This window comes from Carassius auratus, unplaced genomic scaffold (genome assembly GCF_003368295.1).
Source record: "Carassius auratus strain Wakin unplaced genomic scaffold, ASM336829v1 scaf_tig00217242, whole genome shotgun sequence".
In the NCBI taxonomy this organism is placed as follows: domain Eukaryota; kingdom Metazoa; phylum Chordata; class Actinopteri; order Cypriniformes; family Cyprinidae; genus Carassius; species Carassius auratus.
This window is the reverse complement of record NW_020528960.1, coordinates 224,262-251,566: the sequence shown is the minus strand read 5'-3', so window position 1 is coordinate 251,566 and position 27,305 is coordinate 224,262. Positions and strand designations below refer to the sequence as shown.

The 27,305-nt window shown below is 35.7% G+C and overlaps 1 protein-coding gene across 1 annotated transcript; it reads left to right on the top strand.

Moving 5' to 3' along the window:
• The first annotated feature begins 884 nt into the window (after window positions 1-884).
• LOC113100309 (transmembrane protein 26-like) lies at window positions 885-5,246 on the top strand. The gene is made up of 4 exons (XM_026265096.1): window positions 885-993; window positions 1,329-1,558; window positions 3,301-3,445; window positions 4,608-5,246. The coding sequence occupies exons 2-4, from the start codon at window positions 1,365-1,367 to the stop codon at window positions 5,244-5,246; spliced, it is 978 nt and encodes a 325-aa protein (XP_026120881.1). The 5' UTR covers window positions 885-993; window positions 1,329-1,364.
• Window positions 5,247-27,305: the final 22,059 nt, after the last annotated feature.

Sequence of the window (27,305 nt, the reverse complement as noted above, 5' to 3'; positions counted from 1 at the left end):
ATATGTGTTTATTCATCAGAGAGCTGAGAATCAGTTGAGAATATTTCTTCATGTCATTTCGCCAGAATGTGAAGTTTATGAGTCATTTGAACCATTCATTCAACTGATTCGTAAACAAATGGTTAAACTCAGATTCATTCATTGACAAAACAAGTAAATGTCCTTATGAGAGAGACACGGAATAATTTATTCAGCCAAATCATTCAAAATATAGATAATGAAACAAGTCTGTTACTACAGTATGTCCTAACTTACTTTGTGACCAAGAAAGTACATAGTATGAGTTAAACAGTACTGTATAACCTACAAAACATTACAAAAGTGAGATTTGTGACAGTGTAGATTAATTTCTTTACATTTTTTTGTCATGTCCAAAAACCTGTAACAAAAATCACAAGAACTCTGAATCCTATTATTAATAGCATATGATCCCATGTCCACTGTAAAGGTTGCATTGCCTATGTTTTTCTGTGGAGGTGTCTTATCACGGCCCATGTTGGGTGGTACTACTGTGGCATGGTGGAATCAGGGTGTGTATGTGTAAAATGTGTCTGAAAATGCCGTCTGAAAGACTGGCTCCTCATTGCAGATAACTTTGTTCTTGGTTCCCTTAAGGATGACATCATAATGGGTGATCATACAGCAGCAGGAAGTGTTATCTGTGACATGTTCAGTCACAATAACCTCAAATGCGCTAACAAACACACATTTCTTCAGGCACACACACACTCCATCCTATTTTATCCCAAAAGACTGCATTTTATCTATACAAGACACACACACACCCATTCATATCCAGAAGCAGTCCCTGAAACCTCAGGGGGTTAAGTTGTGTTTGCAGTTAAAAAGGACTGTCTCCAACTCAGGGGTAGCCAGAGGGTTGTGGATATGGTAGAAGCTTTTCTTTTGGTAATCTGTGAAAACAAGTGGAATATATTTTATAACCGTCACTTGAGTATCTGAATCTGAATCCTTTGGCTGATCCCACTGAAAGTAAGTCTGGTATCATTTTATACGGTTGCGCTGAGATTTAAGGAAATGTTAAGTAAGTTGTCTACTTGTTTAATATTAAGCATGTGTTTATCAAATTTAAATCGTTCACAGGAGACCATCAGATATGTATTTTATTGATTGATTTGTTAAATAAGATCACATATTTCTGCATTATTTTATTAACTTTATATATAACTGATTAATGAAAATAAATCAAACTTTTCCTATAAGGTATTTTTTTAGGTGCACATGCATGTTTAGTATTATAAATATTCCATTTACTGAATATACAAGAACAAATGCATCATATATGAACTTTTTTCTTTGCACTTCAGTTCTGTCTGTCTGATTCAGACTGCGTTAAATGAACAATGTGCCGGGTTCTGAACATCTTATTGGCTCTTCTGAGTCGCTTCCTGTTTGCGGTGCATGGGATCCTGACAGTGTGGCGTGTAGTGGAGGTGACTGGAGAGCCCTCCTATTGGCTGCTGCTGATGGGTGTGACGCTGCTGGGTGTGGAGATGGCAATCACTATCAAATACACACAGAATGCTGAATGGAAATGGTGAGGTTATGCTATAGTCCTATCAAAGACATAAATATAATGACAGTGGTGTCACTGGAATTATTGCAGAATTTCACACAAATATTGGTGCATAGCGCTGTAAATGAATTTGTTGCAACATTTTGTTTGACTCCGTATGAAAATAATAAAATAGAATTTGAAATAGAAAAAGAATTATGTATATATATCCTAGTATAATATGTTTATACTATATATATATATATATATATATATATATATATATAAACAGTTGTGGTTGGAAAGATATTTTTTTATGATTTTGGAAGAAGCCTTTTATGCTCATAAATGCTGCATTGATTTGATCAAAAACAAATAAAGAACAGTACTATTGTGAAATATTATTAAAATTAAAACAAAATATAATTCTAATTAAGAATTATAGCTCAAGAAAAATAATTGTTCTCTATGTTGAAAACCGTTTTGCTGCTTACTTTTGTGGAAACCATGAAACATTATATTTCAGGATTCTTTAATGAAAAGTAAGTTTATATGAACAGCATTTTTTAAGTAGACATCTTTTGTAAAATTATACGGTCACTTTTAATCAATTCACTGAATATCTGTGGAGTAAAAGTATGATTTGTTTTTCAAATAACAAACAAAATGTTTACTGACCCCACACTTTTGAACAATATAGCAACATGTAGTTTAAACATGAAAATTAAAAGCAAGGAAAGATGAAATAATGATGATATAATGTAATTACACATTTTTGAGGTCTCTGACCTGCAGAAAAGCCACATTTTTAATTGTGATTTTAAAAAAATATATATTATAGAAATATCATGTTTTACGAAAGAACTAAAAAAATAATGTGAATTTGGAATGACATGTGGGTGAGTAAACAATGACAGATTTTTCCTTTTTTGGTATCATATTAATACTATTAATACTATATTAAGGACTCTTTTCACTAGGAAATGATGTGTTTGTCAAAAATACTTTTACCAACTTTCATGTAACTCTCAGAAAAAAGAGAATCTGTTATGGCCTTTTTAAAATAACTTTACTAAGTTATTCCAAACGTTATAGTACAAAACGACACAGGGTTCAGAAGTAGGGTGCCTTAATAATAATTAAAACACTAATGAGAATCTGGGAAGTTGCACTCGTTACTTCGGCACTTCAGTCTGTCTTGCGGGGACTTGTGATAATAATAACAACCCCTTCTCTCAACTGAGGAAAAAAACTAACTTAGCATTCACACAGAGCAGCACATCATCACATTCAGTCAGACTTGATTCTGTTTATTGGTTAATTTATGCATGTACATTGAGATCGCTATGCTAGGAAATGTTTTAATGAGACTCTGCCCTCCCACTGACATGGACGGACGACCTTCTGAGGACTTTCTCCTTACCTCTGTCTTTCTCATCAACCTCTTCGCTCTACCATGATCTCCACCTGAACTTTTCTATCTCTCCTTCTCTGCCTTACTACTTTTCTACGCATACTATCTCTCTCCTGCACACTACACTTTGAAGTCTCTGTGCTCTTTAGAGAGGCTCGCATGTGTCAGTGGGGATTTGCATAGCTAATGGGAGTAATTTGCAGTCTGCTTTGGGCTGGTGTGCCTGCAGCACCGGACTCTGTGGTGTGACCCAGCTTTACCACCCAGTCAGAAGAATCTGACACACATACAACTGTTTGGTGGTTTTACTAAGTCAAATGTAAAGAATAGGCGTGCTCCTCCATTAATGTGATGATCCACTCTTCTGCAGGTTCTCACCTATGGTGTTTCTATATCTGAGCACTGTGATTCCTTCGGTCTGGTTCCTGGAACTGAACCTCCTACAGTCCAATCTGCCTATCAACTCGAGCACAAACTCTGACCCGCAATTCTTCTCCCAGATGCCTCTAACAATGGTGGGTGGAAAACAATCATTAACTCTGACCTGACTAATTCTGGTGCTTGATATTGCAAATTGGTGTGTCTTACAATATTATATTTAATGTATTATTTTAAATATGAAACAGTTTTATTGTTTTCTGCACTTTGTTATTCTTCTTGTTATTTCGATACAGCGGCTAATGAACTGGAATCTCCCACATTCACATAAAACGGCATAAGTCTGTATTACAGAATTTGACTCTAGAAATATTGAAGCATGTCCAATAACTTAAATAATTGGACCAGATTATAACCTTTTTAAAAAACAAAAATGTAAGAAATTTATTTGATTTAAAATTTTGATAAAGAATGAAGTTCTCAAATATTTTCTTTAGTTCATCTTAATTTTTGTCTTAAGAATAAAATGACAGGCTTTAATATTTGATTGTATAATAGCCAAGTAATAAAGTTGTCTAATACAACACATTCTGCTTAAAACACTGGTTAATCTTTACAATAAATGTATCCATCATTAACATCAATGCTGCAATGCTTAATATTCAAAAGAACCCAATAAATGGATTAAATACTTTCCCACAAATAGTTTAGTTCTTAAAGTAGTTTTTTCTATTGAACAATCTTAAGAAAAAACCGCTAGAAACAGTTAAAAGTATTTTTGAAAATGCAAAGTATTTGTAAGTTTATATCCAAGCTCCAGTGCTTTTATATAGTTACATAAAATGCTGTTGATCCTGTCTGAGGTTTTTACAGGTTTAGACTTTCTTACAGCTCTGTATCTGACTAATCAGAAAAAAATGTTAATATTGATGACTGTGATAATTGTTTTTTGTTGTTGTTGTGACTTTGTGTGGGTGGAAAGCTGGGTGTTTTGTAAGAATACGCTGCAATAGCTAATCAGTGACTTTACTGAAAAGCGTTTTTGAAACCATATCATCTCAGTTGTCCTCTTTCATTAAGTTAATCCTCCAGTGGATCTTTTGTTGAGGCACTCCAATGAGTCAAAGCAATCATTTTTCCTTATTAACTGTTTGAACCTTTTTAATCTGGCATAACAATAAGATCTAAACAACAATTTTGATTCATCCATTTAAATGATCGCAGTCTTGCTGTGTGCTCTCACTGTCTGGGCTGTTACCATGGTGATTAGCCCATTTGTGGTGTGTGTGTGTGAGACAGGGGTTGGCGGAACTTGATCCTGAGAACTGGGTGGAGGCTCTGGAGCAGACCATGTTGATCGTTTTGGTTCTGGGCCGCTGGCTGATGCCGAAGGGCGACATGTCACGTGACCAGCTATCTCAGCTCCTCATGGTTTATGTGGGGCTTGGAGCTGATATCCTGGACATCTTTGACACGTTTAAGGAGCCACAAGTGAAAACCAAGCAGGCTGTGATCATTGTTGGGCTAAGTTTGTTCTCCTGGGCCTTGATGCAGTTTCCTCTTGTTCTTACCCAAACCAGCCATCCCAGAGTCCGAGAGGAAGGTCAGTCAGAGGCTGCAAAGCCTGGGCGAGCTGGCTGGACCGTGTCCTGCTGCTCTAGCGAAGTCTGGAGCCTTCTGCTAACGGTGGGTCTGCAGGATGGACCATTCCTGATTTACCGTCTGTACCTCATGATACGTGAAAATGTTCTTAACCAGCTGATGATCTTCTTCACATGCAAGAACATCCTCATTGTTTTGCTGGAGGTCTACAGGATCGGTGTTGTCCACTTGGAGCAAAGCAATCCAGCGGGCAAAACTCACGAGTCATGTGACCTGTCTCATGGACACAGGGAATGGACTGATGAAGAGGCTATAGAATCCAGCTGTCAAGAATAGATTCGATTCAGACTCTATCTATCTATCTATCTATCTATCTATCTATCTATCTATCTATCTATCTATCTATCTATCTATCTATAAGGTGACCCTATCTATAAATCGGTCTGTGTAGACACAATTAAAAAATAGTGCCTTGTATGCTTAAATGTTTCGGAAGGTTAAACTTACTCAAAATCTTATCATAAACATCTAAATTAGATTCAAAGCTTTAGATTCTGAGATTGTATTATTAAAAAAATCTCCCAGCTAGCATGGACAGCATGAAGAGCACAATAGGTAGCAGTTGCTGTACCACTTGAGGCCATCAGATGGGAGTGTGAACAAAGTCAATGTAAGGGCTGAGCAATATGATGAAATTCAGAAATCACTCTGGAGATCATGACGCCTTTTCAACTGTACCCAGACGCACACCCTCTGCACACAGCAACCTGTGACATTTTAGCATCTAACATCAGCTCAGTGGGTAACAAATCAGTTCCTGAGTGCTTCTTGATGTTTGTGAAGAATCGGTCCACGGCTGTCTCATTACTCAAAGTTCAAGCCTTCCTTCTTGCTCAGAACTCTTGTATCTTTTTGACGGTGACATTGAAGTACTGTCATGAAGACCGAAATAGCGTGCTACAAAATCTGTGCGATTGGAATGCACAGCTGCTGTCAATCGTGGGGTTAACAGCAGAAAGCAGTGGTTTATTAGAATGGCAGCTAATAAGGATATCAGTAAGAACAACAACATACATGCGCTTTTGTGGTTATTGTTTGTTTTGACAAGCTGTCAGATTGCTGGCCAAGTTAAAAGAGAGGAAGAAACCTGATAGACGTGAATGGAGAACGACAGAGAGGGAAACACCTCAAAGTGAGCCCTTGTCATTAGTACTGTTCTGTCACAAAAATCTTTAATTCCTGTGATGGCTGACAATGCCTGTGACAAAATTTTGTTTTTGAGAAAAACATACTTTTTGTTGAGTTTTTTTTTTTTTTTGTGGCTGTCTCTCACTCTCTTTCTCTGTACTCAGCTCTCCGTTAAAACAAATCAGCAACAATTAAAGTCCCCTAAAAACAGCCTAACACAATAAAACCTGCATCGTTTCCTGCGACCTCTTGGCTCCCCAGACTGCACGTTCTCAATTTCAAAGTCCTCTTCCCAAAACTGAGTGCTCTGTGGATACTGTAATGTGCTGGATACAGCAAGGATTAAGAACAAGAGAGAGAGGGAACAAGAATGAAAAAGGTAAGAAAGGAGAGATGAACTGCATGCTTTAATGAGATTTAAACTCGTGGGAGGAGACATGCAGTCAGCTGATCAAACGGTTAAACAACAACCTGCCCTAGATAGACAGAAGAGAGGAGAAGAGAAAGGGAAAGGAAGGAAAAGTGTGCAGCTCTGAACGTTTTGGAAAGGTTCAGTTCCAAAACTTAAGAAAGTTCCTTTTTTGTTTTAAAAGGTTTGGAAAAGTTCAGAAAGGAAAGTGTGCAGGGATTTCCAGTTTGGAAAATATAAGAATCTTAAAATTAATGGTTTACACATTGCTCCATTTTCCTTATAACCTCTTTCTTTTTCAGGACAGAAAAGAATTTCAAATGATGTTTGAACATTTTTGTGCACATTATGAGAGTGCACATTATATAGGTTTGAAAACAACATTCAAAATCCAATGTATGTTACAATTCATTTTTGGGTGAACTAATAAAGAAAACGCACACACCCACACATAAATACTTATTTCTTCACATTCTTTCATTTAAAACAGACATATTCTCAATATAGCTTTAAAGGAACAGGTGCATACCTGTAGAACAACCCTTGGCAAGAATTACATGACTAACTTTTCCTCTGATTCACAACACACACAGCAGCACATATGTGAAAAAGTGGTTTGAAACTGCAACAGCATGCTCACTTTGTGCTGTCAGTGTGAAACAGGCCTTAAACATCCACTCACTGACTCAAAACTCCATCTGTACTATAAGATTTGATCAGCCCTTGTTACTGTCAGTAATTTTTTTACCAAGATATAGAGTAATAGCACTTAACTTGAACTATTTTATGGCATATTTATAAATGATTGGAGCTATGTTAGCGAACAAGAGCACAAAGCACCAGAGTGGGGCACTGTGACAGCTATACATTACAATCTATACGTAATCTGACGGTAAACGCCATTGTTTTGTAGTAAATGTATAAAATATATTTATTTTTTCTCATATAACATCAAATTCAGCTTTTTCGCCTATTTCCCCCCTCGAGCTGATCTAAATCGTCTGCAGTCATCACACGTGTGTATTTTGCATAATCTAAGGCTCCTACATCATGAGCTGTCCATCATTCTCTCTGGGGCTTTTTATCAGATGAATCAATATGATGGCATTAATTCTCTTTTCCCACTGCCTCTCCTGCTCACCCGCTGCCACTAGCAGATTTTCGATATTAAAAATGTATATATATTTTTAAAGATACCTTTTACTCTGTCTATGTGCACACATGTAAACCTGCACTTGGCAGGAGCGTTGGCCTCGCGCCTCGCGATTACTGCAGCGGCTCCTGCATAACATGCCGTTCAAAAAGCAAAAGGTAAACCAATTTTTTTTTCTGCTTTAGCGATCTAACTGCTTATTATGTTTCCTGCATAGGCTATAAGGCAAAATCGTTTACTGTTTTGCATTTCTTTTTCTTTATTCCCTTAAACCCCTTCTTTATTTCTTTAATTATTTATAAATATTAAGCTCATTTATGGCCTTGAGTGACAGACAGCTGGTTGTCCAGTATAATTCCACTCACACAACGGGGATTTGTTGAAAATGGAGTCCTGAAAATATACAGATGTGAGTTGTTCTAGAATGTGCTGGTTGTCATTATGGTAATCAACAGAAATGTGTGTCAATGGAAGCGCAAAATACAGGACTGACGACTATATTCTGCTGCTGTGTCAATGAGGGTTAAAGGGGGGGGGGGGCTGAAATGCTATTTCATGCATACTGAGTTTTTTACACTGTTAAAGAGTTGGATTCCCATGCTAAACATGGACAAAGTTTCAAAAATTAAGTTGTACGTTTGAAGGAGTATTTTTGTTCCCAAAATACTCCTTCCGCTTTGTCACAAGTTTCGGAAAGTTTTTTTCGAGTATGGCTCTGTGTGACGTTAGATGGAGCAGAATTTCCTTATATGGGTCCTAAGGGCACTTCTGCCGGAAGAGCGCGTGCTCCCCTATAGCTAGGCTGAGCACAGACATTTCACTGATCAGAGCAAGAGCGTCGCGAAAAGTCACAAAAGGAGTGTGTTTTCGGTTGCCAGGGCAAGACAACCCTGCACAGATTACCAAAAAAAAAAAAAAAAAAAAAAAAAAGCAGCATTAAGGGACCAGTGGATGGAGTTTATTTTTACAGAGCATCAACGGAGTCGTGCAAGTGTTTGTGTTTGTTCCCTGCATTTCGAAGATGCTTGTTTTACAAACTAGGCCCAGTTTGACGCCGGGTTTGCGTATCGTTTATTTCTTAAGGATGATGCAATCCCAACGAAAAGGGTCACGATAGTGTGTTGGAACCGCAGGCGGTGAGTAAAACTGCTTAAAATATCTCTGCCTCCTTGTTAGTGCGTCCCCTCCCATGCCGGAGACTCGGGTTCGAGCCCCGCTCGGAGCGAGTCATTGCTGCCGCTGCTCTCGTTCAGTTTCAGCCTCTGGATCTGATTCTGGATCATAAATAAACGGCTGAATCTGACTGTTAACCATGGTTTGTTTTGGATGATGGTTTTTCCCTCACGGTAATGTCACAACATCCAAACTCTCTCAACGCAAAAGTCTACTGCGCTTGTGATTCTTTAGCTCCGCCCACACGTCACGCCTACAGCCGGTCGTGTTTTTCCGGGAAAAATTGGTACTCTTAAAAATCTTTCTCTTATGAATATAATACAACTAGAGACTTTTTGGAGTTATGAAGGATGCAGTACTACTCTATAGGTACTCAAGATTAACAGGATATTGAGTGAAAACGAGCATTTCACCCCCCCTTTAAGGCTGTAAACAACACAGAGAGTACTCAACAAGAACATTTTAGCTGTTACTTTTTGTTATGATATAATGTTATATTGATTATAATGTTAAAAAAGATCTCATTCTATTTTGACTACAAATCAAGTTCTTGTCACCATAAATCAACATTCTGGAGAGAAAACTGTTTGTGCTGTAAAAATTCCAGCTGTGCAAATCTGTTTGAATCAGATGTCCTTGCCTTCAGTTTTTGACATGGTTTTCTACAGATAATTTAAATATATATATATATATAGGCAAAAAATACATATAAAACAAGGAACTTGCTCACAGTTACTATTAATTTGGTTCATTTTGTCATTGAATCTTACATAAGGCTGATCATGATAACTCCATTATCTTCACAAACGTTGGTTGTTTGTTTGCACAAAGTTAAATTGTGCTTTAATCTCTTTAATGTCTCAATTTCTTCCAGACAGCCATAAAATAAAACACATGGGCTTAATTCTTAAATTTCATGCATCTCTAATTTTTCTCTTGAGCACTTTCACATTCAGCAGAAAGCACTTCCCCAAAACTCCTGCAGACTTTCCACACATTTCATGGCTCAAGCTCATGTTTCTAAGGTCTACAGTTTACAGGCAGAGGGCAGACTCGTGGGTGGACATTTTCCTGAATCTTTTCACATGAATTACTCAAAACCCTGAGCATATTATTGAAGCCATCAACCTGATGAAACTTCAGTGAGATCATGCAAGAATAATGAGGAGATGACTTTGTGACATAATCACAGAGAAAATTTGTCGCCATAATTGACCAAATATATTTAGCAAGCATCACATGCATTTAAAAGAATGAGATGCCATTCAGTCATGAGATGATAGAAGACACCGTTCATAATGATAAACCTCATTTTGTTGCTGCTCTAGTCTAACTGTGAACAACATCTCTCTCTCTGTGTGTATTAAGAGCCCAGATACTTACCTGAAATAAGATTTACACATTTACTTACCTGGCTTATTTACTTGGTGGCACCTTTTTTGTTTGTTTTTTACTGTTATTTATTTTGTCTAAAAATCATGCTTTTATTCAACAAGGATGCATCAGTTACACAAATATTACACAAATAATATTTTCCACAAAAATATTAAACAGATTTCAACGGTGATAAAAAGAATAAGAAATAAGCAATGTTTCTTGACCCACTAAATCAGCAATTAGAATGATTTCTGAAGAATCATGTGACACTGAAGTAATAGCAGCTAAAAATTCAGCCTTGACGTCGCAGGAATAAATTACACTTTAAATATATATATGAAAACAGAAAAGTTATTTTAATGGTAATAATATTTTACAATATCCTTTTTTCACCATTTTTGTTTTAAATACAGCCTTGCTGAGACTTCTTTGAAAAAAAAAAAAAAAAAAAAAAACCTTTGACCAGTGTGTATATATAAAATATAATTCATTAGCTGAATTAATAAGGCAGATTTTCTCAGCTCAACCCCTGATTGAGGTTGAGTCTGTCACACTGAGAATCCAGTTGGAAAACAGCTTCATTTCCTCTCCTCAAGAGTTACAGAGTATGTGCAGCTCCTAAACTGAGAGAGGAAGTGTTATCTGCACCCTGCCTCCAGACAGAGTCAGTCAGTCAGTTTTAGACTGAGTGCGGAGGGGCTTGCCGAAGCCTTTTCAGGGGTGTCGAGTCGAGGATGAAGTTATCAGTGCTCTGGAGTTTTCCTAAGGAAGGAGTGCAGCTTGAGAGATATATATGTGTGCACGCTCTTTTCTCTCTCACACACACACAAACTTGCACACAGAGTTCAAACATCTTCACTGGCAAACAGGAAGATGCGTGTGATAATTTGACTTTAAAAGCATCCCGCTCCAGAAACGATTGGAAATATCGGTGGCAGGCTTGAATCTGAGCTCTCAGAAGTACATGCGGTGCATTAATAAGCACCGCTCGCCTGTGCAAATTTATACAGACCTACACAAACTGTACAAATAGGGAATCAATAATAGCATTACACACACAAATAAAAACGTATGAGATGCATACCAGGGCATCAGAAGTATATAGGCTGCTAGATCACAGAAAGAATATTCTAGTGATATCATAACAGCTTGATAGAAGACTATGGACAGTTTTAAAGATTAAAATCTGTAAGTGCCTTTAAATATTTAAAACAAACGTTGAAAAATTTTGAATAGCAAACACCACACTGCAGCCCATCTATATCTGTACGCCGAAAAACACTTGACAGTGAAATTTGCTTGGTTGAAAGTGAGGGAAGACAACGGCACAAAATTGTATAGTCAAAGTTATTTATCTTTAATCTCAGCCTTTACACTGTATGCAAGCAGCTTTTCTGAGATAGCCTGACCCTGTCATAACTGACAAGAAAGTCAAAGAAGAAACAGATCTTTTACTGAATTCGGGAGACTCCCTGCTCAACAAACTCCTATTTCAAATCCTCTCAGTTTACTGTTTCAGTATGTAAAGCTGGGCAGTATTTCTAGTGCAAGAACTGTGTTTCAGAAAAGAGAAAGTTTCCTCTGACCATTACTGACTCAGAGAGAGCCTTTAAATTGCATTTTCATTTTAAAGATGTAACATGAATTATATAGATTGGTGACTTACCAAAGAGCACAATCAGAATAGCCTCATCCCCCAAACTACCACTTCAAAGTCACTGCTCGTTTGCTTTTATCTTTGCTGGTACTGCTTTCTCATGACCTATGGTGATTTTCTGATATGGCTTTTGGAAAAATAATTAATAAATAAGAGTCACTGAGGTGGAAAAGATCAACCCCCACCTAAAAATGACTAAAAAAGGTAATTCAATGAGGTGTAGCTATTCACCTTCTCAATGGCAGAAAAACAATTAGACTTTTAACTGTGATCAGCTGTGGATATTTTGATTAGTTCAGCATGAAAAGAGCTCTCCTGGAGCATTTCAGTCCTTGGTAGTGCCACTGAAGCAAACAATCAACTATGGGTGGCGAGGTGCTGTCAAGAATCAAGAAAGAGTCAAAAAGACAAATCAAGAAAAATAATTGCATTGTGTGCATGTGACAACAATATCACAAATTCTCCACAAATGCAGCTTGTATGGGAGGGTTGCAAGAAAAAAGCCACTCCTGAAGAAAGGCCAATCAGTTAAGACTGAGCTTTGCCAAAATGTACCTTGAAGATTTGAAAAAGACCACATGGAAAGAGCTGTGATGGTCAGATGAGACTAAAATGTAATTATTTGGCCTCAACACCAAATGATATGTCTGGCAGCAATCCAATACAACTCACCATCCAAATAACAGCACTTGTCAGGATAGAAGGAATAATAGATGGGGCAAAATACCACCAAATTCTAGAGAAAAATCTGCTGCCCTCTGCCATAAAATTGTCAATGGGGAGAAAGTTTACCTTCCAACGTCCAAATGACCCAAACCACAGCAAAACTAAGCAGACAGTGTTTGAAGGAGAAAAAGGGGAATGTCCTTGCAGGCAGAAGAGTGAGCAAATGTTGCAGAGACATCCCCACAGACTAAAGGCTGTAATTAAAACAAAAGTTGGTTCAACAAAATACTGACACAAGGGACGGATCCTTTTTCTAACTCAGTGATTTTTTTTCTTTTTTTCTCAGACATGTTGGTGTTAACACGATAACATGTTACATGAGTATATTAATATGAGTAAATACAGCTGGATAAAACAAATTCAACTGTGACTCTCTTCATATCAGACTGCAAAGCAAAGGGCATTATATATATATATATATATATATATATATATATATATATATATATATAAAATCAACATCAGAAAGTCACCATGTATTAAAAAATGGTACAAAAAAGGTCAAAGTAATCTCAGAAATTTTATTCTTTAAATGTGCACTCAGGATAGCAACACCAATTGCCATCGGCATGGATGAATGAGATTTGTGTGTTAACTGCTGAATGTTAAATGTTTGTTTTTGTAAAAAAAAAAGCCTGTCTCAGAAACATCAACAAAAGGGACATTCTTGAATTCAATCATAATATTTACATTTTATAACTGATATGGAACTTAATAGGTAACTAGTGCAGAGACTGTAGAATCTGGGTAATATGATCATATTTTCTTGACCTGGTAAGGACTCTAGCTGCTGCATTTTGGACTACCTGTAGCTTGTTTATTGATGATGCAGGACAACCGTGTAGAAGTGCATTACAAGAGACCAGTCTAGAGGTCATGAATGCATGAACTAACTTTTCTGCATCAGAAACAGGAAACATGTTGCGTAGCTAGGCAATGTTTCTAAGATGGAAGAATGCTGTTTTTGTAACATGGGAAACATGATTTTTCAAAAGACGAAAAGTGATACAAGGTAAATGTATTATTGTTGTTAATATTAATATACAACATGGCTGGAGTCTTCTAATGTGAATGTACAAAATTGTATTAATATTTTCCAAAACTGCTGTTCATTTCTTCATGTGCTAAACATTTTTAATTAGCAAAAAATTTAAAGTGCATGAGTTAGAAAAAGTGCATATTTATTGGAAAAAATAATACACATTTTTCTTATTTCAGATTAACATTTAAAGCATGACCATAATTATATACGTGTATGCTAATTTCTGTAGTTAAAGCAGTAAGAGCAGTTAAAGCAAAGAGGAACATTTTTGTAGTTAAAGGAAAGACATCTTGCATGCTGTTTACTGTAAAGCCCTCCAACATTAACATACTTGTTACATTTGGGATCATCACCACCTGCAGGATAATCCAGAACACATGTGCCAGCCTGAAACAGATCTTAAATAATATATCTCCTACCTTATGATTATTCATCAAATTATATTGTCCATTCATCTGAGCTGCATTATATAATTTCATTATGCATTTTCAAGTCACAGCTAAGACAATCTGATAAAGACATTCAGATGCTCCCTGTGTCCCTCCACCATTACCGATTCATTATGCGGTTCACACGAACGCGAACAGTCACTCGTTTTTCCATGAATTCAAACATAACTCTGGTCTCGTCAGTGGGATGAGATCTCTTGAGCTGAAAATCAGAGAAGCAAATTCAATTATGAGCAGGATGTTGAAAAAACCCATTCTCGCTCTGACCCAGACAAGCTGTTGTGTTGCCAGGATGAACTTTGTAGGATAACTTCAGCTGGTTTGATAAATGGATTTGCTGCCATGAAAAATAAGTATGACATCTGTATCAGGGGTGGGAGATTGCGATTAAATGTGTTGGTATTTGCTTCACTAGTGAATCCCGCTGGGAAAAGATCTTTTAAATATTGCACATTGAAAAAAATGATAATAATAAATATCACTAAATCTAATGATATTTGTTTTATTTGCAATTTTGAAAAATCTTTTAACAGTATGTAAATGCTGAGATTCTGAAGTAATCAGTGGAAACTTTGCTATCCCATAAGGCCACAGGACAACTTATTCATTTGTCACAAACAAAGGACAATGGCAATATGCCGGATGTATATCTGATAATGCATTTATGCTACACACCTGCATATGAAAACATACATCATCAGCAGTCGAGGACCACCAAATTCAGTACAAGAATTTGGACACTGCATATGACACAAATAATGCTGTTTGTTCATAAAAATTAATCTACTTCCCTTTACCATTAACCCACTTCCTGAAATAGATCCTCCCCATTCACACATGCAAGTGTTCCAAGGAGAGATATTGCTTCTGGCGGCCAGTGTCCTACATTATGCCATTATGTAAACTCTAAAGATGAGGAGGAGAGGAAACAGATCCAAATGAAAGAAAAAATAAATACATACAGGCGTATACAAAACTGATAAAAGACAGCAAAGCCAAGCACCTGATAAAGGCCCACACAGAAAGGATGTGATGTCACAGATGGGTGTAGGTTTCATGATTGCTCATGAACATTTGCAATCTGCCTTTGGCAAAACCAGACCTCTAAAGAAATTTTAATAATGGAATACTTATTTTAAGTATTCCATTATTCAAAACCCATCACTTACATCCACAATCAGATTTTGCATGGCAAATCAATTTTAACCATAATTTTTCACAATCTACACTCCATATAAAATGACTTTTGTGGTATAATGTATTGAGCAGTTAAGACAGAAATGTGTAAAATGTGTGCATTTGCGATAAATTAGCCTACTGCTCATTTTTTGCTAAATAGATCAAGTATAAATATTCATGAAGCCAACATTCATCAACATAAAATAATGCTGAAAATGAGCCTTGAGAATGAGAGGCTCACTGAGGCTAAGAACCTCATTCACTCACTCAGACAGTTCTGCAGTGGACTGAAGTCTTACAGCTCAGTTCTTCAAACTGGTAATTGAAAGTGAGACAATTGTTTTTTTAAAACATTTCTTTTGATGTTGAGGGACAGATAATCATTATATCTTCATCAGCCCCATCTCATCAAAACGTATGATCTGGCACTTCCTTGTAACAGAGGTGATTGGAGACAATGAGTCCTGTCAATTTATTATATCAAGCATGCTGATCTGGATGTGTTTGGATGACAAGGAAGCACTGGAATGAAGGTGTTGGGATACGGGCCAAACAGGTAGAAGTAATGAAGCCCAATAACATCTGGAATCATCAGATAATGTACAGTCAGCTGTCAACAGTCATATATATATATATATATATATATAGTTACACACACAGTATACTACACATACTGTAAGTGATTTATGCATCTACACATCTCAAACTTTTTCACTAGTATTTTTGAATGTTTTCATTTTTACATTTCCAGTTTTCACTTTAGTTTTGAGTTTATATTTGAGTAAATTTGTTTTGTGTTTTTGTCAGTTTTTATTAGTTGATGTTTTTTAATTATATTTTTTACTTTGTTTTAATTATTTTCTATTTTTAGTTATTTTATTTTAATTTCAAGTTGAACTAAATAAAAATTTGAAACGTTGCCTTGGGATTTAGGATTTTTCTGATAAAGTTTATTTTATTTCAAGTAATATATATTTTAATGGTTTTAGTTTTAGAAAACTATTATAACCCTGTCTCAGATGAATATTATATCTTGATGACTTTTTCTCCTATAAAAACAACTGTGTCAAACACTAAAAGTAGAGCTAAGAAAATAAACATATGCCCTCATTACTGAACGTTTTATTCTCAAAAAGCCCACACTGTCAAAACATTTATTAATGTTGACAGACAAAGATGGTTACTCTATAGAAAAGCAGAGATGCTCACACACTGCTGAACATTTACTAATACTGATCATTTCTGCTTCATGAATGTCAATGATCTGGTTCATACATTCCTGTGACAGATTGTGATCACATGCATATTCAGAACAAGAAATAAACAAAGTATGAAATGCATTCAAACCAACCCACTGACTCACATCAGACATTTCTGGTCACGTAGCACGGTCTTGGTCTGCTTTTCTGCAATTTAAGAAGTCTGTTAGTCTCTTTCCAAGATACAGTCACATTTATTGACACAGCAATTTGTGAAAAGACTCTATAGCGGGAAGGAAGATTAAAGAGTAAAGTCTGTGGCAGATCATTTAAACTTCTGGCATTATTTACTCAACTACATGTCGTTCCAAACCTATATGATTTATTTTTTCTATGCAACATGAATTTTTGCACAAATCACTGTGGACTGCTTTGATACATTTTATTATACTTTTGCATTCTTTGATTAGCTCCAGCCTCCATTAATTGTGACTACATAATAAAAAAAAAACAAAAAAAAAAACAAGAAACAGATCATCATTTACAAAAAATCTATTGAAAAATATAAAAAAAGGATAAGTGTAGAATAACATAATGGTGAGAAATAATGACTAAATGCTTCAATAAGGCCAAGATGATTTTTATAATTGCAAAAATAACAACAGTTCTGTTCCTTCGATATTATGTCCAACTTTGTTAACAGTTTTCTGTCACAGAGATTCATGTGCAGCATTTTTATTAGCAGACAGTTCCTATAGAATATTAAAGCTCAATGCTGTGCATAAGCAGTTCCCATCGATTCATTTAGCCAATACTTTAAAATAACTAGGGGCCAGGAGCTTCAATTGATTCAGATGGTTCTATTCATATACATCTTTTCTAAAAACTGAAAAAAATTACCTTTAATCATTTCCCTTACCTGACCTCTCTAGATTTTTATCTCAAACACAGACAAGCATTCTCTGAGGCATTTAAAAACAAGAATAGGTTTAACAAGAACAATAAAGGCACCCTCCAGAACCTTGAGAAGTGCAACAAAACAACATCAGTAACTGTCAACATCAGCTGGGATACAGAACAAAGATCTCAATTTATGGTATCATTTCAAAAAGTCAGACACATAACATTAAATATAGAGTTCTTGTTAACTGAGTTGTTACGGAGGGGGCATGCTGTTATATGCTATTGTAGTTTTCTAATTAGTTATTAACTTTCTAAAGTGTCAAATTTAAGGGTCAAATTTTTTCTTTCTCTTTGGAGTGTTACAAGCTGTTGCATAAAGAATATCTGTAAAGTTGCAAAGACTAAAGTATCAAATCCAAAGAGATATTCTTTAAAAAAGGTTTTGTTTTTGACATAAAACACTGAATACTGATATTTGAAATAATTTAAAACACGAAAAAAAAAAAATTTCTAAAAATGTTCAATTCTGTGATATTAAAACCACCAGTAGGTGACAGCAAGTGAATGTTAATGAGTGAGTCACTGAGATTCAAACAATTCATTACAAACGGCTGATTCATTCAGAAACAAAGCATTTTTGACTGTGTTAATGAGTGAATCACTAAATCATTAATTCAACTGATTCGTTCAAAAATCTGATTCATTCAATAACACCATCTATTGCTCAAAGATGCAAAACACTGCTGTAATCTTTGTTTGGAGCTACTTTCGTTGGCAAAATTGAGCAAAATCAAGAAATATTATGTCTAAAATGTAAGACACTTATTGCTTTACTGAACTTATCTTTGTGTGATTATAGATTTAGTTAGCTAGGCCTTAACTTAAATAATATAAATATAAAAAGCATACAGAATAATTTTTGCTGTCTACAATTTATAATGCTTGAAATTAAGAGTTTTAATAGACTAATAAATCAATGTGCGTGCACTCTGTGTATGATTTGGTGATATAGCCTACTTGATAACATCAGATTGCACATCATTACAACATCACTTACCATATTATTGCAGACGATGCTGTATCACACATCGCAGACTCGACTTGAGTACAAAATGAAATAATCCGCGGTTGTGCACGGCGCACACTTGTTTGCACATGGGTAAAGGTGTTTTTATGAGTCTTACTTACAAACACCAGACCACTGATTTGTCAAACCTGCGTTCCTGTAGTCCGTGTTCTTCGAATTAACGAATAAACTTAGGGGAAATGTTGTGGAGTAAAAGTATAAGTTGCCTGAAATATAAAAAGTAAAGTATAGATACTCCCAAAATAACTTAAGTATTGTAACAAAGTATTTTTACTTTGTTACATTACAACACTGGTTGTAATGTTGTTGCCGCCGGCATGCTGTATAGACGCTGTATGTTTCACTGTGTGTGAACGCTGGGTGACGCATTTCATTGAGAAAGCAAAAATACTTTGTTTGGCCTTCCAAAAGAGGACAAAAGAGGGCAGGTTTTATGTTTATTTCTCGTCGCTCTGGCTGGACAGGGCATCACAATATGTTCAGGAGCGTAACATTTCCAAAACACACTAGGGCTGCACGATTCTGGATAAATTGAGAATCACGATTTTTTGATCTCATATAGAGATCACGATTCTCCTACGATTCTTTATTATTATTATTACTATTAACATTATCATTATCACAAGTATATAAATTAATTATTTTATTTTGCAAGGATTCTTTAAATTGATCAAGTGTGACAAAGACATTTATAACAAAATATTTCTATTACACACAATTATTGTTCTTCTGAACTTTCTATCAAAGAAACCTGAAAAAAATCTACTCATTTGTTTTCAACATAATAATAATAATAATAATAATGTTTTTTTTTGAACGGCCAAACAGCATATTAGAATGATTTCTGAAGATCATGTGACACTGAAGACTGGAGTAATGATGCTGAAAATACAGCTGCACACCACAGAAATAAATTACATTTTAAAATACATTCAAGTGAAAGCAGTTATGGTAAATATTTCAAAACTTTACTGTTTTTGCTGTACTTTGGATCAGATAAATATAGTTTGGTGAGCAGAAGAGACTTTAAAAAAACATTACACATCTTATGGTTCAAAAACTTTTGACTGGTAGTGTATATATAATATATTTAAAACCCCAGTTTTTTTTAATATTAGAATGATGAAAAAGTTGTTTAGATCACTGATTCACTCATAAACCTACTACACTTGTTTCATTTCTGGATGAATCAGCGTTTTTGAACGATTCTCTTGAATGAAAAATTAATTCATTGACAAATAAATTAAGACACTTGTCGCCACCTATTGGTGAAACAATGCAATCGACACAAACGTTATTTATAGCGCAGTACTTTCAAAAGGGGATTTGTTATATTTTGATCGCTGCCATATAGACATCAATGTTTATATTTAAACTATAAACTTTATCCCAGTATTTCTGTGATAATATAAATGACTGTAAGACAGATATAATACTGTGTAGTTGAAAAGACTGTTTGTGAAGATGTTTCTTAACCAAACATGGTAAGAGCTCTCTCTGTGTCAGCGGCAGTGCGCGCACGGATTTGAGTGATCCGGTAAGACTTTGTCAAAGGTTTAACAGACTCGGGGAATCGTTGTCTTTTAGAAATGAGATCGAGAGGGTGTCTGAATCGAGATCGCGATCTTTTAACGATTAATCGTGCAGCTCTAAAACACACTTGAGGTTTTCAGCCAATCACAATGCACTAGATAGCTGGCCAATCAGAGCACACCTCGCTTTTCAGACCGATGAGCCTTGTTAAAATCGAAACGTTTCAGAAAGGCAGGGCATAGAGAAGAAACAATAATGTATGTGGAAAATGATGTGTTTTCTGAAACCGCATAAACACATTTTATTACACAAAATAATGTTCTTTTTAGCAGCATCAAATTACCCTTTTTAAGTGGAAAAGACAAGTCCAAAGACACAAATAGTAGCTGGATCTGGCAACACAGCGGAGGCTGTGCCCTCACTCACTACTCTCTCAAGCCTAGTTTACTCCGTCCGCATCTCGCAGTGACTATTTTCATGCCACAGACACTAAACATTGTTGTAAACTTAATTACACATGCAGACACTCTACCAGACAAGATGCATTTTAAACAGCAAATTAGTCATTTGGAGTATGAACATGGAATATATGCAAAGTCTCTGACCTCGGTGACCTCATAGCTGGCCACAGCCATGGGCTTAGTTATGTGAATTGCTAAAGATTGTGAATTAATTATTAAAATAAAATTAATCATAAAATTAATAAATTAATTAATCACAATTAAGCATAATTAATAATATAAATAATATATACATAATGAATTAAAACCTTAAAATATTTGATTGATTTGATTTACAGTAGATGTTTTGCCATTTTTCCCTGCTTACTCCAGACTGATTAGTTACATGGCATTTCTCGCTCAGGGGAATAGCTCAGAAAAAACTAGTGTCATGAGCAAATATGTCATTTTTTATGTAAAAAATAAAAATAAAAATTTAAGATGATTCCTCTCGGAAGAACTGAAGAATTGGCAATAATGTACGTGGCACCTGTTGCTTTGTTTCTGTCTACTCCTCTGTCTTCATTAATTGCTTATTGATGTGTATACTTAAGCATGAAATCTCCTGGTTTATTAAGATAGTTAGAAACACAGTTTACCCACAATCCAAAGTGAAGTGGCTGTATTGACTCAAGCATTGAGTCCAAACATCCATCATAAAGATAATACATTTAACCTGAATAAGTTGTCTTTTATCAACATGATGCATAATTAAAATAGAGTTCTTGATTTACAGATCAAAAGCTGTTTCTGTTTGCCTGAGAGAAAAGTTACATTTAGATTTTTGCATACTTCAAAAGAACATAAATACACAAAAACAACACCATTTTTTATCCTTTAAATACTAACATTATAATTAACAGCTTTGATCGTTTCCCTGGATATAAAATATTTTGGCATGAAATATTTTGAATGGATGATAGCGTCTCAGAGTATTTAGATGGGGCATCATGTAAATCTGTTAAACCGATCTGAGTTTATCTGTTGTGCATTATCAGTCTTCCTTCGTCTGCTCTAACAGCCGTTTAATTCTGCTCGTCTGGTTAAGGACGTTGGATCTTATTGGATTCCAGCTTGAGGCTTTCCCGCGTGATCTGTCATGATCAATTGCCACTGCAGCTGTAGGGCCAATGAATATAGTTAATGATGGGGAGGCCGATGGAGAATACTGCCTGACTGTTAACTTATCTAATTAAACCATTGTATCACCAGACAATTAGACTGGCATCGCTTATTCTTTTCTCAGGCCAAAATCAGACCCATTAAGGGTCTAAGTCTAATTAGAAAAAGTATTTTCTGCACCGTGGGGTGTCCTGCGGAGGTGAGAACATATAAAACACTATCGATCTGTCCTGTTTGCCCTTAATTTATTTTTAGGTCACTGGATCCAGAGACAAAGAAAGAAAGCAACTGCTACTGAGAGAATATGCAATTGTATTGCTTTTCTATATTTATTTGCAGAAACTGGCAAGTAAGTACATTCATACAACTTACAGGGGGAATTTGCTAAGAATGAATGATGGACTGAAAGATTGAAAGAAATTTAATTGTGTAAGAGCTAAATAAGTTTTGGAATGTTTTATGCTGTTGACTTTTCAAAGTGGAAAACAACCCTAGATCTAAATGACCCAAATTTCTTGTCTTCACACTGGCTTCTCACCACACACCTCTGCATTGGCTTATAGTCAGTCTTCTGACACTGGCTTTAGTTTTAATGTAACATCAGATCTAAATATATTAGAAGTTAATGTGAAAGAAATAAGGAAATCTTTTCATAGGAAATGTATTTTTACCTTTGTTAATTAGTCTTATATACTACTCATCCACTGAAATAGGCTAGTTCTGATACCAGATGTCCAGGTGCCAGTATTTATCCCAATAGAGACAATGCCTTTAATATCCAATTTTTGAAGGCAAAAAAAAAGAAAAAAACATCTGAAATTCCATGGTTTAGCCCAGGGGTAGGGAACGTTGATCTATTTTCACTAAGTTGTGGATTTGAATTTATATTTAGACATTCCCAAAGACAATGTTTTGTAAAGGTTTATTTTTTCTGTTTTCTGTTTTAGTTTATACTTCCCTGTGTTTCTGTACTACCTGCCTTGGTTTCCTGTGTTGCTTTATTAGTTCATTTAGTTCCACCTGTGTTTATAAATTATCTCGTTTGTCTCAAGTTCATATAAGCCCTGTGTTCTCTCTAGGTCCTTGGTCCTGTATTAGTTCTTCTCCTGAGTTTAAGTTGAAATTAAATACTTTTTATTGGATTACTCCTGTGTTGTACACTTCTCAAGCCACAAACCATTACAAAATGTCAGTTTTTGTATTCATTTTACTACGGTCAAACCTGAACACAAAGGAAAGACATTTTATTACACATGACATCAGTGTTCAACAAATATGAACGGGAATGCTTTATCAAGAGGTTAATCAATCTGATTCCAATCTCTTATTTGAGTCTTTTGGCTCAGTTTTGCAATGTTTTTACAGAACTACATCAGTTCATTTGTGTATGTATAATATTGCGTTTTTGAGTTTTTATGCCTGTTTTGTACTCTTGAAGTTTTAGAGTGGCACTCCTGGTGTCTTTACTCCATTATGGCTAAATGGATTTTATTTCAAGTATTTGCAAAAACATGCTTAATAGTCACTCTAGTTCATATTTGTGTGTTTGAGTGTGTCTGCATCGTGAATGATTTGTAGCTTGTACACACAATCTCTGTAGTTTTCGTATTTTAGCATTTCCCATTCATTTCCAGTGGCAGTCATTCTTGACCACGAACAACACAAGTGTGACTGTTTATTTATTTCTTTTTTTACGACCATTTAGCTTTTCCAAATCATAGTGACTGCCATACAAGTCAGCGAGTTTCGTACCATTCCCGAAGAAGTATAAGATTTGTACAATTTCAAAGCATTAAATTGTTTTCTGGTCTAAAATGACCGAACAATACCAGTGCTTACATCTAACTGTAAATGCATTTTCTTCTTGGTTTGGTTTCACATTCACGAGGCAACATTTCAAAACAAACCAAAATGTGTTCATGCAAGTTACAGCTTTCATGTGAATAAAACTGTGCTCTCATTGGTCAGAGTACTCATTATGTTTCTCAAAGCTTCATCCATCAAGAAGTGAGCTCTGCAGGCTTATAGTGAATGTAGGCATCATTACAAGAATGTTGTCCTGACAAAGCCTGGATTCCCGCTCTAACAGGTAAGTCAGAGCGGGAAATCAAGGCTTCTTTGGGACAACATTCCTGTAATGCTCATGCTTTGGCGAAGAGTAATTGCACAAGAGTTTAAGATGAAGAGGCTCTCTTTGGTTTGCCACTGCATTAACTAATATGCTCACCCACAGAATCAGACTGCTACTTTATACATAACATTCCCCATTATGAATTATGATGAACCTATTTCATATCAAAATATTACAAGCCGTGGATTTAGATGGGTCCCATCATTCTTATAAAAATGCATAGCCAAACATGTAGAGCGACCATTTAAAAATTATACTATATAGTAATATAAATAATAAAATTAATATATTATATAATATACTACTTGGTTACAATTCAAGAATTCATGAAAGAAAAATGTATCAAGGTTTCCACAAAAATATTACACAGCACAACTGTTTTTAACTGTGATAATAATACAAAATGTCTCTTTACAGGAATACGTTACATAAAATGGTAATAATATTTAAATAAATAACTAAATAATACAGGATTAAATGGAACGCCAGCCAAACAGATAAAAGGTGATTTCAGTCGGTACTTGATTTCAGTTGGTACTTTTCTGTTCCATATCTGCATCAGACACTGAACAGATAGTTGGTGTTCCTTGTGCATGTTGTCTGAGGCTGAGCCTGAGACTAGTAAACACATCAGCTTCTGTAGAACATCTGCCACAGATGAGTCTGAGAAAACAATGAAGTTGATAAAGTCTGGATGCATTTACAGCAAAAATCGCCTATTGCTTTGCTGCTTTTCTGGTATTGTGACATCTGCCAAAGATTCTAGTAAATCCAAGCAACGTCATAATTCCAGCAGCATTGCTAGAAAGTGCTACGAGAATATCTGAGGTCAGCTGTAAGCCTCTTTCAACCAATCACTTACATGTTCTTTAAGAGAGAAGGACACATGTAAAGGCCCGCACTGTTTCTCTCAGAATCAACCGCAACCTGTAGGTGCACTGTAACCATGGCAACTACTGATGCGACTGAGAAGGACTCACTCCAACTTTTGTGTTACAACATGTCTATTTGAACCAGACAGAATGTGTCGCAGGTGTAACATCCGAATAACAATGACATCCAGGTGCTGAGGATCAAAGAACTATCAACAGGACTGCAAATGGCCAGCTTCACATTATTTGTGCTGACAGTGACAGGGTTTCATCAAGTTATCCAAGTGAAGCTTTGCTTGGAACCGGTTGTAATAATGCTAATGCTATTATGTTTCCTTCCTGGAGGAACACTGACTTCGTTCCCATTTATATCCATGACAACAAGCATCCTTGTGATCCTTAATTGCTAAAACCAATAGTGTTTGTTTGCTTCAGCAATCTGTGGGATGTCTTAATCTGCCTCAGTTCACAGGATTAGAATTTAACAGCTCCTAACCCACCTCGAAATGTCATTAGGACGAGCACCTCCTCACAGCTCCCTGTGTTCAAATCCGGCATTTTAAATATATAATGACCCACTCAGACAGGGCAGACTCAATCCGTTTCGCTGAGAGGAACATGTCATTACAGAGCAGAGACTTCGTTTTGATGAAATGTTCTTCATCTTTGCCTTATCCTGCACTTGCTAGCATGGAGATGTTTTTTGGAGATTGGATGGAGATTTTTATGGCATTTATGTAAGTGTATAGCTGGCATGTGATGTGATTTCAAGCTCACAATGATAAAACATTCATATCCAAGATCCTCTTAGCTGGGGTTACAGGCAGACTCGCAAATTCATTACAGAAATATTGTGCTTTGGAAAGAAACTTTGGGGTCTTCTGGGTCATCCTGCTCTTGAATGTTGAATGATGTCAAATGTTATTTTACGCTTCTTTGTTGATGCTTTTCGCTGTCAGTTAAAGTAAGTTGATAAAACCTTAAATTCATGTTTTCTTAGTGGTAAACATCTCTTTTAAAATTATCTTTCTTGTTAGACATGAAACAATTTGAGCAATATCGGTATCCCAGAAAAGTTCAAACACAAGTATGTGTGTTATGTTTTGATGTTCAGGAGATTGAGTTTATTCACATTCTCTGATTGATAGTACTGTATATCTCTGCATATAATTTAGTCTGCATGTATAGAAAAATGAAACCTTAGGCAGACACAGACAGAAAGAAAGAAAGAACCAGCCACTTAAGGACACATGTGGATCTGAAGATGTTAGATATGTGAAGGTCATAGTGACTAATGCGCCATCTAAGCTGGAAATCAGTCTGAAATAACCAGCTGGCAATGACACACTTTTTCAAAGTGCAGTGTTTAGTCTTGTGACTGAAACAAATCACAGCTGATAGCCGCTGATTTTGCTTTACCACTGCGGAGCCTTCATTGTAGGGTTTCACTTTTACATGATGCATTTTATTAGAAGCAAATCTTATTATTTAAATATCATCACACTAACAAACTAGGAGAGGTCTGCAGAGGGCAATATCATTTCTTTGCTAATGATTTAATTTCAGTACAATCTTTAAAAGGTTGCTTTGCAGATTTGCTTTGCTAATTTTAGATTTCTGCTGGAAAGAGGGTTTGAAAGGGATAGTGAATCAAGGCAAAATTTTGTTAGGGAAGTAAGATAGGACAGGATTGGAGCGGGAATGGGAAGTCACATTTTCACGGTTTATGGTCCCTGAAAACAACTGTTGCGATTCGCCCCCTAGTGGCAGTCTTATGAATAAATTTGCTGTGAAGCTGCCATGCTATGGTTTATGCTCGCAGTCAAAGATTACAACTAAAAGCATTTACCCTACATTTCATGGGTTACTTAGGAAAAAAGCATCTGCTAAATGGCTAAAAAATATAAATGGTTGGATGATTACAGAACAAATGACCACCAATAATTTTGTTACAAATTTTTGATTTACAAAAGGTACACCATTTATAACTTATTTACCCATAAATGTAACATTTTATTAACCAAACAGTACATTTTAGTACCCAATGAAAGGGCAAATACCCAGTGACAGCTTTCATACATTTTTTTGATATTACAGTTTTAATCAATATTTAAATTAATAACTGTCCATTTCTTAGTAAGGCCTGAGTGTTTAGGATAAAGTTAGATAATATATATTAGATAATATATATAATATATGTATATAACTAATGAAACAAAAACATTCTAAGAGGATGGTGCATACCAGATGCTTCCATCCCAAAAGTCTGATCCACTTTTGATCAGACTACAGTGGGTCAGAACTCGTAGTTCTGAAAATGAATGATTTTGTCTGTTGTTGGTCATAAACAGTGAAACTGAACATGGAGAGGGAGATGGAGACATGACCGCAATGGAAATTAAGTTTGAGACAAGGTAAGAGTGGAGGTAGTGTGATATGACAGTAGTCCAAAAAATAAATAAACAATTAATATTAAGTTTAATTGCTCTGTGTCTCTTGAATCTCTCTAAACTGGTAGCAGTTCTCACATTAATTTCTTGCAGCTAATAATTTGTTTGTAGAAAATAAGCATTTGAGGGGAAAAATGTCAAATGATGATGGTAAATGTGAAGTGAAGAAGAGTCTGTTTTATTGTTTCATTTTCAATCCATCAAAAAGTCCATTCAGTGCTGAAGCCATATTCTGCATTCATCCA

Excerpts from the sequence above, each read along its gene's own strand:
- LOC113100309 (XM_026265096.1), top strand. The coding sequence starts at position 1,365 with ATGTGCCGGGTTCTGAACATCTTATTGGCTCTTCTGAGTCGCTTCCTG. Across the intron at positions 1,559-3,300 it reads CAGAATGCTGAATGGAAATG|GTTCTCACCTATGGTGTTTC; the intron begins GTGAGGTTATGC and ends ACTCTTCTGCAG. Across the intron at positions 3,446-4,607 it reads CCCAGATGCCTCTAACAATG|GGGTTGGCGGAACTTGATCC; the intron begins GTGGGTGGAAAA and ends TGTGTGAGACAG.